This window comes from Centroberyx affinis, unplaced genomic scaffold (assembly GCF_046629955.1).
Source record: "Centroberyx affinis isolate AG114_WGS23_722 - 3 ecotype Tasmania unplaced genomic scaffold, CSIRO-AGI_Caff_v1 ptg005145l_1, whole genome shotgun sequence".
Taxonomy (NCBI): domain Eukaryota; kingdom Metazoa; phylum Chordata; class Actinopteri; order Beryciformes; family Berycidae; genus Centroberyx; species Centroberyx affinis.
The window spans coordinates 22378-37088 of record NW_027282554.1 but is presented as its reverse complement, the minus strand read 5'-3'; the positions used below and the strand labels follow the sequence as shown (position 1 = coordinate 37088).

The window sequence follows — 14711 nt, the reverse complement described above, 5'->3', positions numbered from 1 at the left end:
CTTATTCTCTTTCTGTTTTTTTGAGTGCACAATGGAGGTCTACATTTCTGCATGTGTGTATATACAGTATAATGCCCAAATGTTATACTGTATGGTCAAAGCAGACGCAAGGCCATGGAGGTATGCAGAGAGAGGCCATAGCTGAATAAATGTAATTCATATTTATACATCTGTCAGGATACACACCAACACACACGCACACACACACACACAGACACACACACAGTCACATTCCACACTCTCAAGCACGCATTTCAGCAGGCCCTGTGTGAGCAGGAAAGAAATGAAACCACCAAACGCGGCACGTATCCTGTACATTTAGAACCTTTTAAACGGATCGCTTTTTTAGCGTGGGGATATTTGCTTGGCGGCAGACCCCCAATGCTGACAGAGCTTGGCTGGCTTCCCAGAACAGAACAATATCTGCCAGGACGACCGAGGGGCCCAGCAGCCAACCCCCCAGACACACACACACACACACACACACACACAGAGAGAGTGTACACAAATGTCTGGCCTTTAAACCGTCAGCGCTCAGGCCCTGCCTTACATAATGACAGAGAATGGAGGCATTAAGGCAATTTGTTTGATTTAAGTTGTCAAGGCGTCCTGGACCCTGCCCCTCTCAGCTGGTTTTGATACCCTGGCTTGTGTGTATGTGTGTGTGTGTGTGTGTTAGTGTGCGTCGCATACCTCATCGGTAGAATAAAAACAAGAGGAATGGACAGGCTCACACACACAGACAGCAGGACAGAGAGGGGGTCTCAGTAAGGGAGGTAGCTGACATAAAATAAGGTTTACGAGGGCCAGGGAGAGGGGGATAGAGCAGTGACAGAGCCAGAGTAGAGATCTGCAAGGAAGGAAAAGGTGGGGGGAGGAACCACACAGTAAAGAAGGGGAGGAGAGGAAGAGCTGAAGTTGGCCCGGTGAGAGCTGGGATTACATTATGTCTGCTGTTGGAGAGGGAATTGATTTTGTGTGTGTGCATGACTGTGTGCAGTCCGCCTCCCCTGTCCTTGACTCAGCATGAAAGGAGGGTTTGTGGGTTCCAGGCTGGGGTTCATTTGGAGCCGGTGTGCTCTACCTCTGGTGTAGCATTTAGAGTCCAAACGCAGCCCATTCGAAACCCTGGAGGAAATCTTGACCACGTACTGTGTAGCAAGGAGCGACTAGTTGAAGACGGAATCTGATGTCTTCCTCATTGAGTATATACAAAAGAGATTCTGAAAAGTAAATCAGAATCTGAAAAGTTTTATTTCATTGTTGAAATCCAATTTGAGCGTGTCAGAAATGGAAAACTCCAAGTCCAAGTCCACCATTCACCCCGATCCCGCAAACGCTGAAACTGAATCGTCACAACAAAATCAAACTTTGGAATGTGTATTTTTTACATCTATCTGTTTTGTATGTACTCAAGGAGGAAGCGGTTGCATCAGAACAGGTTGCAACATATGCAGGCTACTTAAAAATTTTAACACGAATTGTGCAATAGTTTGCTCTCCTTCTACATCCATTGCATCTGCCACCATTCATCCTTTTTAATTGTTTTAATTGAGTCTTTTTGTACTTGTTTCTGTGTTGTCATTGTGTTTATATTATGCCTTGCTGTAAGCTCCCTCATGGACAATTAAAGTGAGCTGGACTGAAGGGTTTTGAGCAGGTCATGGTCTGACTCAAGATGCAAGTAAACACAAATGAATTGCAGCGGCATCTTGAGGCCGTTCGGGCAACACTGTTCTTTACTTCACTCAACCCCCACTGACATCTCAGTGGGGGTGAAGCACCCGTCCTGTCTCGGTATGTGTGTGTATGAGAACAAGTGTGTGTGTGTATGAATATCCGTGTGCTATAGAAAATGTTAGGTAGCATATGTCTAGGTGTGCGTGTGTATGTGAGAAAGAGAAAGCGAGGGAGAAAAGATGTAAATGAAAATGCCAGAATGCAAATTAAAAGCGTGAGCAGAGCGTCAGGGGTAATTACGCTGAGCTGTGGAGTGCAGAGAAGTGTAATTGAAGCTGATCAAAACTTCCCACTGTGTGTGTGTGTCTGTGTGTATACGCGGGCGCGTGTGCATGTGAGTGTTTCTGTATAGTGTGCATGGACTATGAGTGGAATAGAGGCCCAGTGTTCTTGGGTCCCAGGTTTAAATAAGGGGTCTTTATCCCACGGCTGTGTATAGCGCTGGTGTGGAAGCACTAAAGGGCCAAAGCGTTTCCTCCGTACAGACATGGCTCCTGCCGCACGCTCCAGGTGTGGTGACCACTAACCAGCGTGGCTTTTAACCGTCACGCCTGATCTGGAGCCTGAGGCCAACCTGGCACACACACAAGCACACACCGTGCAAGTACACAATTTCGCACACGCACACACGTCTTAAGCTTATACACACACTCACACACACGCACACATCCATTTTTCATTTAAACTTAATTTCCCCCCAAGTGTCCATTAAGTTCCCTCCCCTCTTGGCCCTCACCAGTAGTAGCAGGCATTATGGGAGTTGGAGTGTTTAGTTTGAGGTACAAGCTTTCTAATCTACTCTGATGGACTCTAGAAGCAACACATTCCCTGCTCTCTCCTCTGCTCTGTGTCTGTGTCCCCTCCTGTCATCTTTTAGAGGAGATTTTGGTTACTTTGTATGGAATATGACCTGTAACTGAAAACAGTTATTCTATAATCTTCGATTGCTATATTAAAGATTCCATGTCATTCAGTGATTTTGTGATTTTTATGATTACTCTTATCCTGATACTGTGGCTCAGGATAAGAGTAATGTTCTTATGCTTTGCAAATAAATGTAGTTAAAAGGGTATTTATTGAATGAATTTGAAGACTGAGTCTTCACAGGCAGAACAGTCACAATACTGTGCTCTGATTGGCTGATTATACCAGCTCCCTGAATTTAAATAAGGTAAACTTGGTGAGTGGAGGCTTTTGATTTCAAATACTGCAAACCACTTAAACAATCACATTTTAACAATGTCTACATTAAATATTGGTAACTATATATGTATAGAAATACACAAAAATCAGAATTCCCCAAATAGGGCCCCTTTAATATCTCTCTCTCTCTCTCTCTCTCTCTCTCTCTCTCTCTCTAGATCTCCTTTGAGTTGGCTGAGTACACAGCTAATGTGGACGGTGTAGGTACGCTGCGTCTGTTGGATGCCATAAAGACGTGTGGCCTGACCAACAGTGTGCGTTTCTACCAGGCCTCCACCAGCGAACTGTACGGCAAAGTCCAGGAGATCCCTCAGAAAGAAACCACACCTTTCTACCCCCGCTCACCTTATGGTAATGCATACAGATATCCATGTGGAGACACACACACACACACACACACACACACACACACACTCACACACAGATTACTTAACTTTGTTAACCTTGCGCCATTCTTCAAAGGATCATGTATGGCCAGATACAGACACACATGCAAATGCAGCACACATACAGAGATGGCTTGACTTTGATACTTTTCAAAGGTTTGTGTGTGTGAGAGAGAGACAGAGTGTGTGTGTGTGAGTGTGTGTGTGTGTGTGAGAGTGTGTTGTGTGTGTGTGTGTGTGTGTGTGAGTGAGTGAATAGAGGGGGGCTTCAGTGCTCAGGCAGAGTTTGAGCTCTCCACACACCCTCAGGCCAAACGTCTGACTGAGGACTGGAGTGGCTCTCACTTTAACAAAGACACCTTTATATCCATAGCACTCAGCACTCACTTTCAACACACACACACACACACACACACACACACAGCCCCACACACACACACACACACACACGCTGTACACGTGTGTGTGAGATCAGGTTTCATGTTCTGTGTTGTCTAAATGTTCTCCTCACTGACACTTTCCCTGTCTGTCAGCACTCGATCCGAGGCTGGATGGGAGGCACATACCATCATAAGGAGGGCTGCTCCTCTATTAATTAGAGTCGGAGGGGGTGTGGGGGTGGAGGGGAGGTTGCCACGGTGACCTCCCTTCACCTCCAGTGCACGTCCTGACCCATGGCTTAATCAACGGGCGCCTCCCTTCGCTCGCTCCGGTATTCCCCTCGTCGCGGAAGAAAGGGAGGCAGGAAGGGAAAAGGAGGGGAGAACTTTTAGTACATGCCTGCTTTTGGTCAATCAACAGGAGTCTGCGGTTAATGTTCTTGATGGTGAAATATGAGCTGCGGTACCACTGTGCTGAAGTATGACATGTAGCATAGTTAAAGTACTGAATCTTTTGAAGCCACTGTACTCTCTTTTACAGTCTCACTATCTGTCTGTGTCTTCTCTTTCTGTCTATCTCTAGGAAATGCTGGTATTAAAGTGTGCCTGTCTTCCTTGCTCTGTCTGTCTGTGTGTCTTTCTGTCCCTTGCTGTCTGTCTCCGTCGCTTCTCTCAGGCGCTGCTAAGCTCTACGCCTACTGGATCGTGGTGAACTTCCGAGAGGCCTATAACATGTTTGCCGTCAATGGGATCCTCTTCAACCACGAGAGCCCTAGGAGAGGTGAGTGCTCATCGCGGCACGCATTCACTGTTCCACACCATGCCATAAAATCATAGTGGTAGATGAAACTTGAGTGATCCCCCGTGGGGAAATTAGCTTGTTGCAGCATAAAAAGTAATAGGATTCAGCAGGGAAAAGACAAATAGAGTTTCACCAGAGCAATATGAAAAATAAACAATAAAAACAGTAACGGGCTAATACAACAATAAAGCCATAAAATAGAATGTGAACAAATTTGGGGTTCTGTAAATGCTGGTGTCAATTATGTGCTCTATATAAATTCATAGTCATTCACTAGTGAAGCCTTTTTTCTCATAACTGCTTGACAGAAACTAGCCTAATGTTCAGGCAAATGCTGCCTTATTTGTGCACATATACGCACACACACACACACACACACGCACACACACACACACACACGCACACACACGCACACACATTCTGACACATAGTGAGTGGGTTGTGGTCACATTTTTAATATGTGCTCTGAGCCTGGAGGGTCGCAGGCGCTGGTTTAACCCGATTTACACGCCACCGCGACCCAAAATTAATACCACATGACTGGAGCCCCAGCGCTGCGCCCAGGTCAGCCGCTCAGGTGTTTATGATTTATCCCCTAATGAAGGCCCTGGCCACGACCCCAGCCAAGGTCAGGGGTCAGCCAGTAAACTCTAATGGGTTGCCACGGAGATAGGTGTGGGAACTGGTGTAGCTTACAGCCAGCTAAGGAGAAACGGTATGGGCAACATCGACTGAGGCTGTAGTTTGTCATCATGGTGTCTTGCAGTGTAGAGGGAGATGATAGAGAGATATGAGACAGGGAAGGAGACCAGGAGCGATGGAGACCAGAGTGGGGGATGTTAGACTTACAGAGAAGCAAGAGAGACGGTTGGGTAGAAAGAACATGTTGGATGACAGGAGGACTGATGGAGATAAGCTAACGGGTTGAACCACTGGCCCTATGAAATTGTGAAATCGGAGAGGCTTGTATCCTTTTCCACACATACACACAATAACCTTATAAGGGCAAGGCTCACTGCCCACCCCATAGCATGTCCTCAGCCTTTGGTCAGCTTTCTTGTCTCCCTCTCCCTTTGTCTCTGACTCCTTTTCTGTCTTTCTCCACCCCCCCCCCACCCCCCCACACACTCTCTCTCTCTCTTTTCCTCTCTCTCTCCCCTCTCGTTCTCCTTCTCTCCTGCTCTTTCTCCTCAGTCAGCGTTTCTGCAGCGGGCCGTTGGGTTTGCTTTTGCCACTTCTATTCTCAGAGTTACGGCTGTTGTTGCTCATAAAGCAGGAACGCTGTGCTGTGATGTGGCCAGATGTCCCATGGCTGCCTTGCACAACCCAGGGTGGCGCTTGTGTTGGCCGGGCTGGCCAGTGTTTACCCAGGCCCCCGGGGCCTGCTGTGACCCCGCCACTGCCGCACTGAGGGGGCGTTTGGCCGTCCTCTCCGTCACCCACAGGAGGGCCTTAGAGGGGAGGGGCTGGTGCTGTGAGCCACACAACGCTCAAGGCACATGTTTTCATAGTTGGAGTGTTAGGAGATACAGTAAATCAAACAATGTGTGATACATAGATATCAATATGTGTTCCTGTACTGTGAGAGAATATTAAAGTAATAATCTGTGACATTTTCATATAAATAAATGTCTGTCTGCTACTCTATCGCCGATTGATATAGCACAACAGTGATTCAACCTATACCCAGTTCATGAAACCTTTTACATTTGCTTTTCCAAACACCCGGTGTCAGGTCTTGCCTGGGAAAAATTCTATGGCCCACAGGAAATTATGTATTTTACATTTCCAGCAGCAGCACCACTCCGTAGTTATCAGGAGTGGCGACAGCCACCATGGATGAACAAACAAAGAAAAGACCCGTACCTACAGAAACTCAGACGTATTTGACAGAAGAAAAGACGTCACAGTCCTGGCCACATTGTTTGATTTCCCAGTGCGGAAACATCAAAGCACCAATGATGCCACTAAAATAAAAAATAAAAAGAGGATCCCCACTTAAAAGCCGGTGGGAAAAGCAGAGGAACGTTCAACTCCTTTCTGTTCTCAGCCACGTCTACATCCAGCATTTTGCAATACTGTCACTGTGTGTGTCAGTGCACTTGTGGCTGAGAAAGATAAAGAGTTATTCATTACCTGTGTGCTGCCCCTCCCTCTCTCCCTCCCTCCTTGTACCTCTGGGTAATTAGTCACTAATGGGGGAGGAAGTCAATGATGTCAGTTTCAGTGGCCATGACATCACCACTCCTCCGCCCCCACTCCCACACACAGGAAAGGCTGTGATGTCATTTTCCCAGAGTGCCAGTGGCTACGTGTGTCTGTTTGAGAAACAAAATAGATGTTGGCCTTTCTGAGGGATTTTTTTTCCCCCTTAACGAGAAACGTATTGAGTCTCGTTCTCATGGTCTCTCCCTAAGTGACCCACCAGTCTAGCCAATGCGTGCCATAGTGCAGCATGGCGTGGTCTGGTGTGTTATGTACATAGGAGGGTCTGGTGGCTGCTGGGAAGGGCTCAGAGAGGGAGGAGTGGAGCGGAGTGGGGCTTACCTACGGTTTCCCTCTCTGCCTTCCCGTCCCTCCGCTGTCGGAGCCAACAAGGAGCTCTGTCTCTCTCTCTCGGCTCCCAGGATGACTTAATCCCGGCAGGAATGTTCTCCCGGGTTTTCTTACCACTCTCGTAAACACCTAAGCGTTCCACCAATAAACAGCCGATTCCTATTGTTCTGCAGCAAAAGGTCGGTATTGGACAGCCGAGGAGGAAAAATAACCCAGTGGAAATCCAGCGTGAAGCAAAGCAAACAGAAGCCCGCATCTGCCGGCTGGTTCACACCGCGGCTAGCTCTGCGCTGGTTAGCTTAGCTGTTAGCCATAACAAACAGCCCCCGCACTGATGCTGAAGGGGGGGGGGGGGGGGGATTAGCGTTAGCGGGGCGCTAAATGGAGTCCATATTGCCGTGACATATGAGACACTGCATTACCCCACGGTTGGTTGGAAAGAGTGATCAGTCCTGAAACCTGTCCAAATAACCAGTCCATATGTTTATTTGTTCATCGTATTCAACAAACATACAGTACCTCAAGCTCCGAAAAATCTCATTTTGAAAAAAGGAGACAATACCCAAGTTTAATTTATAGGTATTAGCATTGTGTTGATCTAAGGCTCTACAGTAAATCAGTCTACTACTATGCTATGTGTGTGTGTGTGCGTGCGTGCGTTCCACCATTCCTACTACTGACCATCCAGCCCTGTAGTTGTAGGTTAATCCCCTGGTTTATTTGGGGAAGTCCCGTCCATCTCTCCACCCCGAGAGCTCTGTGGTTCACGCTTGGCAGTATAGAATAATATACTGTTATGTTAGGAGAGAAGACCGACTAGCATTGGGGAAGTTAGAATAGCACTGCCAAAGTTAATGCTGCCCGTTTAAACACACAGACACAGACACAGACACAGACACAGACACACACACACACACACACACACACACACACACAGCCTCTCGCCATATACATGCCTCAGTTTCATCTTTCTGCTTTCATTGAGGTTGGTTCCTGAAAGGTCAGATGGCATTATAGATTTGTAAGAGGATATGTTTTCCTCATATTTGAGAGGTTATTTTCAAAGGATATCTGCGAACGGGAATGGCTCGGACAGGGGGAGGAACAAGGGGCTCCGCGGTCTCGTAAGACGGAACTCGGCGCGGAGCGAGCACGTTTTTTTTTTTTTCGCTCTCTCGTTCTGTCAGCTGTGGTGAGAGAGGGCTGAGTGAGAGCAGCCTAAACATCAGGTGAACTGTGGCCAGGTGAAGAGCTGCGTCTGACACCTCGGAGGAGAGGTGACGATAGATTCCTCCCCTCCCCTCAGCCCCCGCCTTCTCCCTCCACCTGGCGTCACGTGAACCCGAAGGCGCCTCCCTCCGCCTCGCCCCCTCCGCCTCGCCCCTGCCACGGCTTCGGAGAGGTGGGGCTCCGCGGCTGAGGTGTCGTTGAGGTTTCACCTTCACTCATCGCTGTCGCCGCCTCCACATCTGTGTTTGTTTTCCCGCATTGCCATAGCAACTAAGAATCCAGTTGACTGAGCGAATGCTTTTAGCGGCGCTAATTACACCGAGAGGTGAAGGCACCCCGTCGTCTCCCTCAACCTCCGCCAGGCCCTGTCAGAGCCCGACGGGGGGACAGACAGACCCCGCAGTGGCTGGCAGGTTTTCTAGTGCTGAATGGCATCTGGATTGGAGTCTATCTGCAGGATGATTCACGATAGAATCACAGTCTTTAAATGTCTTTTTTTGTGGGTTTGATCTCAGGGTCAAACCTTCTCCCCTTCGCTCTCTTTTCTGTCATGCTGTCTGTGTTGGAGCTCAAGAGTATCATCTACTCCCCAGTGTTCACCTTCTCTTTCTCCACACCCTCCCTTTCTTTCTTCACACATCCGCAAAACCCTATGACATCCATCCATTTTGTTGCATCACACCTGATTAAAAAGGAGTGACTCTCTGTCTCTCTTTCTCTCTCTATCTGTCTCTCGCACCCCTCCAACCCCATCCCACCACTCCACGCATCACATTTCTTTCTCTCTGCACCCTCCCTGTCAGTTGAGTCAGCCCAGAGTGAGGGCAGCAGTCTGTCAGGTGTGAATAGACGCTGTGTTGGCGGAGCTGAGCGCATGACCTCTCTTGGATGTAATGCAAGTATTCTCTCTTCGCCGAGGCTCCAGAAATCAGTCAGAATGTGAATTGTGCAACGCCGGTGATGGCAGATACTGACAGGTCTTTGGCCTGGGTGGAATTTGGCCAACCCCCGACCCGGGGAAGATTCATCAGCCCTGCTGCAGAATCACTCAATGTTCCTACAAGTCAGGTATTTCAGTCATAACTCAGTACAGATAACTAGAGTGCGAGAAAGAAGCAGCTGAAGTTGCCGGGATAGTAAAGAGCATCAAATTTATTTCACGTATTAGCCGAGCATGCTTTCGATTTGAGGTGAGTGGGGCTACAGGGTCGGCCTAAATCCCGACATGTGCGGCAGTAGAGGTGGAAAACGAAGGGCGCGTTTTTCACTCGGAATCTACCACAAAGCCTTTCACCCCCTGGGCCCTTGGTCAAAGACAGAATAGGATTATGGGATTTGCAGTTCTGGGTGAATTCCAAAACAGGTGTGTAACCCCTCTGTTGAGGAAACTTTAGGGTTTTCATGACAACCCTGTGTCAGTCAAAATCTAGTCTTGGCTACATTCGTTTTTTTTTTTTTCTTTTATTTGTTTCTTGCAGCGTGTCATTTTATTTTTTTTTTTTTTTTGCCATGTTCAGAACTAGTTCAAACAAGTTCACAAAAAAATGTCTCACATATCACATACTTGGAACAAACCTGGAATAAGCTTTTGTGTCATTCTAAATAACTTCTTTATGTTTTAAGAAGAGAGATCCATCCACACTGCTGTTTTTAGAATTGTATTTGTTTATGCCATAGTTGGTGACCAAGTCATTCCACATTTTTATTCAGTTTCTACTTGAAAAGGTAGAGCTTAGTAACAATAACTTTACATGATGGATTAGAAGTGAGAGTGGAAGCAAGTAGTGGTTCTGCCTGTGCAAAAGAGAGGCTAGAAGTGTAGAGAAAGGTGAGACATGGGGTAGTATGAGCCAAGACTTGAATCCATTCGGTTAAGCAATATTTCCAGTGCACTATTTGACTGAGCCATCACCACACATTATGTTTTCAAAATAAATGCTACAGCAGAGTGATTTGAGTAAATTACACTGCAGTTAAATCTTGACCAATTGCAAACACACACACACACACACACACACACACACACGTGCGCACACACACACACACACACACACACACACACACACACACACACACACACCGAGTGAGTCAGAGACATCTTGAGGTCTGAGTGTGTAAGGCTGGGCCGTCACGCAGTTTGAAGACAGACTTCATAAGTCACCTTCCTTTAGCAGTGTGGTACTAACAGCAGCCCAGAAAATGAGGAGTAACCCGGCCCAGCCAAGCCAAAATCCCCTAAACCCACAGTCCCTTCCCTGACTCTTCCAGGCCTGAGCCCCCAGCTGACAACCACCCCCCCACCCCCCCCCCCCATCCTGTCTAGGTCCACATGGACTGGCTCTGGATGGGACACATCTCCCCAGATTTCCCCTCACCTTCGCCCTCCGCCTCCTTCTCCCCCATCCTTAGGCCCAGCTGTGCCAACGCAGCCCGTGTGTTACGTTTTTCCTGTCCCTCCTCTGGCCAACAAAATGAAATGGAATGGGAAAAAGTAAAAAAAAAAAAGAGAGAAAAGAAACGGTTGAGTGAGAATGAATGAGAGGAGAGAGAGAGAGAAAGAGAGTGAGTGTCAGTTTCTGGCACGGGTTTTGCTGTCTGCTCGGTTTTCACGGCCCGTGGTTTTATTGGACTTTCCGCGGGGCCGCGGGCGAGGTTAAACGGCCACCGCTGCCCCGTTTGGGCTCTAAACCTCCCGTTAGCCCACCTCCCCTCCCGCTCCCCCACCCCCTCCCCCTGGCTGTCCTGCGGTGCTGCTGCCAGTAAAGGAAACACATTAACACCCAGGCCAGTAACAGAGCAGGCTTTGTGCACGGCCAGGCGGGCCAGTCCATTAGGCCTACGCTCTGGTCCACACCACACCAATTAGAGCAAGCAGGGAGTAGAGCCACTCCAAACAGAGGTGTGAGCTTTACTAGGGGGACTACAGGTGTGCCTGGGGGAAATAATGGACTTTACTGCTGATTGGGGGTACTGTGCTGCACTGTATCCCTGCGCCCCCTATAAGAGCCAGCCCTGCTCTGCTCTGTGGAGTTTTGACAACCTGTGTTTAACCTGCAAACCTGAGTTTGCCTTGGATGTTGGATCAAATCGGACCCCTGCCATCCCATTTACTGTAGTTACCAATCTGGGGTCCTGTTACACTGCCTGGCCCCACCAGGTCCTCATAAACGAGAGGGGAATGTTTGTGTGTGTGCGTAGGTGTGTAAGTGTGTGTGTGTATGTGTGTGTGTATGAGCTCATACGGTACTTGTGCATCTGTCCGTCTTTGTGCCTGTGCAGTGGGATATGGTGAGACAGGTATGATGAATGACTCCAGTCTCTGTGATGTGATAAGAGCCTGTCTAGCTGATATGGCCGAGAGAAAAGCTGACAATCAGAGATGTGTTTGCGGCAGATGAATAATTGCTGGTTAACATTTGACTACAGTTAGCAGAGCTGATGGTACTTGCCAGAACAGATGACCTGCCAGGTTGGAGAGAGGCCCCGGGGCCAGATGAAATGATCATGCAAAGACAGGACTGGTCTGACATCGGAGGGGGTTTCCAATGACAATTTATCTATGCTTCGTAGACATATGCTATTTCCTAATAAAGGTGTCAAAGATATTGATTCAGAATTGTGAATAATAGATAGCCTTGGTGATTAGACTAAATAGCATTTCATTTAAAATTTTATTGTAATGTTTAGCTATGGCAATACAGAGCCAATCTGAAGACTGCATGGAGCCTCATTTAAACTTTATTAAAAGTCAACCAAACATGGCAACAAAGCAGCGTTGACATGGGGCCTTGTGACCCACAACCAACACACGACACGCTGTATTTTCTCAAATAAGCGTGTCTAACTTTCTCTGGTCTGTTTTTACTCAGCCTGCCCAGGGCTGTCGCTTTTATATGAAATAATTACTACAAATTTGGTGCGTTCGCATGATTGGGTTCATGGGATTTTCCTGTGTCTAAATTGAGGCTCTGCTCCATGTCAGGGCACAGTGATACAGTGTCGAGACAGACCCGCGCTATTATGGCCAGGATGGATGCAGAGAAAAAGGCAACATTCAGCTCGAGCTTGATGAGCGGCCTGTAGAAACTCTAGTTCTAAGAGGGTCACACAGGGTTATGGGAGATTTATATAGCCATGTTGTGTGGGCTAATAATAGCCTATTCTTTGATGGCCATAAGCTTTCCTTTGAAATGACAATTTTATTTTATTTTCACATATCCCTATCTGCCATTTTGGTTTCCAAATGCAACAAAGCGCAGCCTAGCCAGAGTTAAAACCCTCAAGCTCTAATAAGCTGTTTCAACTAAGATTGCGGCGTTATTAGACATGACACCCTAATATTTAATGTTGATATCCATCTGTATAATGCTGTGTTTTGGTTGGAGGGTCGGAGCGTTTAGTCGCAGGCTCTCCACGTCGTCTTTCCCCCCACAGCGGGAACAGAGAACATGACACCGGCCCTCGGTGTCCCGCCAAACACCCAAACCTCTCCTCGCCCTGCTAGCGGCACAGAAATAGTCATTAGGAGCTCATTTGTTTTCCCGCAGATAATATCGCCACGTGTGTCGGCTCAGAATGAGAAGCACCGCTGGGCTTTCTGGCAGGCCCGGCCCTCGATGTGGTGCTTCTGGACTGGACACCTCACCAGCGGAGCCGGGGTGGTCCCCACGATTTCGCTGGAGCTGTTTAGTTGTCTGCAGGCATTTTTTCTTTGGAACTTCCCTGGTTTTTTGGTGTTGATAGACTGATGCTCTAAGATTTGGATTGGCACCCAGCCCAGAATTGACACCGAAACAGTGAATTAAAGGGGAAAATGAGAGGCGAGATGAGAGAGAGGGATTCTAAAAGGATCTAGCGGCTGTAACGTGAGGTGGTAACGAATTGCTTTGACTCTTGGTGGCTTTTGGGCTTTCTTTTTTTGCATTGGCAAGGCAGGACTTGGAGCAAAAGAGGGGAGTTGGAAGGCAGTGGAGGGGGTTTGGTAGGCTAGGGCCTTGACCTCACTATACCCACTCCTTGTTTCTGCATGTGTGTGTGCGTACATGTCTGTTTATGTGTGTTGGATCAAGTTGAACCTCTGTGATATTTATGTCCCATGTAAATCATAATTTAATTCAGTGGATGCAAACAAAGCATTTAAATGTATGTGTTTTAGGTTCAAACTTTGTGACTCGAAAGATCAGCCGTTCTGTGGCGAAGATTCACCTGGGCCAACTGGAGAGCTTCAGCCTGGGCAACCTGGACTCCAAGAGAGACTGGGGCCACGCCAAGGACTACGTGGAGGTAAGGCACACACACACACACACACACACACAACCACACGCATGCCCTGAGACACGTACATACAGAGGCATGTTGAGTGACATACACTCATACTCTGTGCGCACGGCTTCAGAGTTGAACAGGGTTCAGATGTGCACACAGCATTGTGGGGGCATGTTTTCCCAGATCATTTGAGGCCGCAATATGTGATCTGCATGAAGCCTCCTATGATTCGCTGCCAAAAGAGAAACAGAGATAGAGAAGGAGAGCGGGAGCGAGAGGAGAGGGAGAGGGCCGCATGCTGTGAGGCCACAGACTGCACTCTGGTTTCCCACAACTCACCCATGTCCCAGATCCCTCCAGACCCCCACCCCCATTCCCAGAACGCCCGCAGAAGAAAGAGAGATATTAAGGGAATGCCGGGTGCCGGGGACGATGACAGAAATACGGTGTTTGTGTTAACGTAATGGTGCCAGCAGCAAGCAGAGAAAGGACTGGGGAGATGAAACGAACAGTGGGTCGCCATGTCCAGGAGCAGACAGAGCCCAGTGTGTGTGTGTGTATGTGTGTGTGTGTATGTGTGTGTGAGTGTGTGTGTGTGTGTGCCCACGCATGTATGTCGTGCACATTCTTGTGTGCGCGTCAAAGTGTGTGATAGGTTAAGGCTAAAACACGTGTGTGTGTGTGTGTGTGTGTATGTGTCTGGCTGTGGAGATGAAAGGCTCGGCGGGTTGCCATGTCTGACAGCAGACTCCTCACGGTGGTCCCTGTTATTACTAGGAGGTGATGTTGGTGGGGGGGTGCTCTTTGAGATGGGAGTGGGGGTGAGGAGGTTACTGAGGTGGGGGGGACTCAGTTTAACTGCAGATCACAGTGTGGGGTCACTGCGTCAGAGTGGGGTGGTAGCGGGCCGGCTCACGCTGGTAAGGTGCGTCAGTCATCGCCTGATATGGGCCGACTGTTCATCAGTCACATCCGATTTGAACCGCAGAGAATAATACCGCTTTCTTTGATTCCTGTCTAGGCTGTTTGTCCAGTGGCAGTTAGTCTGACTTTCCATCCGGAGTTGGAGTTTGTAACACGGACACATAAAAGGTCACTGTTATAAAAAAAAAAAAAAATAGAGAAGAATGCGTTTGTGTGACTATATGT

The 14711-nt window shown here is 48.1% G+C and overlaps 1 protein-coding gene across 1 annotated transcript in view; it reads left to right on the top strand.

Moving 5' to 3' along the window:
• LOC139666818 (GDP-mannose 4,6 dehydratase-like) overlaps positions 1–14026 on the top strand; it is a 56114-nt gene extending 42088 nt beyond the window's left edge. The window contains exons 5-8 of the mRNA XM_071546143.1: positions 3102–3294; positions 4386–4490; positions 13453–13580; positions 13805–14026. Coding sequence (XP_071402244.1) covers positions 3102–3294; positions 4386–4490; positions 13453–13580; positions 13805–14026 — 648 coding nt within the window. The remainder of the gene's footprint in view (positions 1–3101; positions 3295–4385; positions 4491–13452; positions 13581–13804) is intronic.
• The last annotated feature ends 685 nt before the right edge of the window (positions 14027–14711 follow it).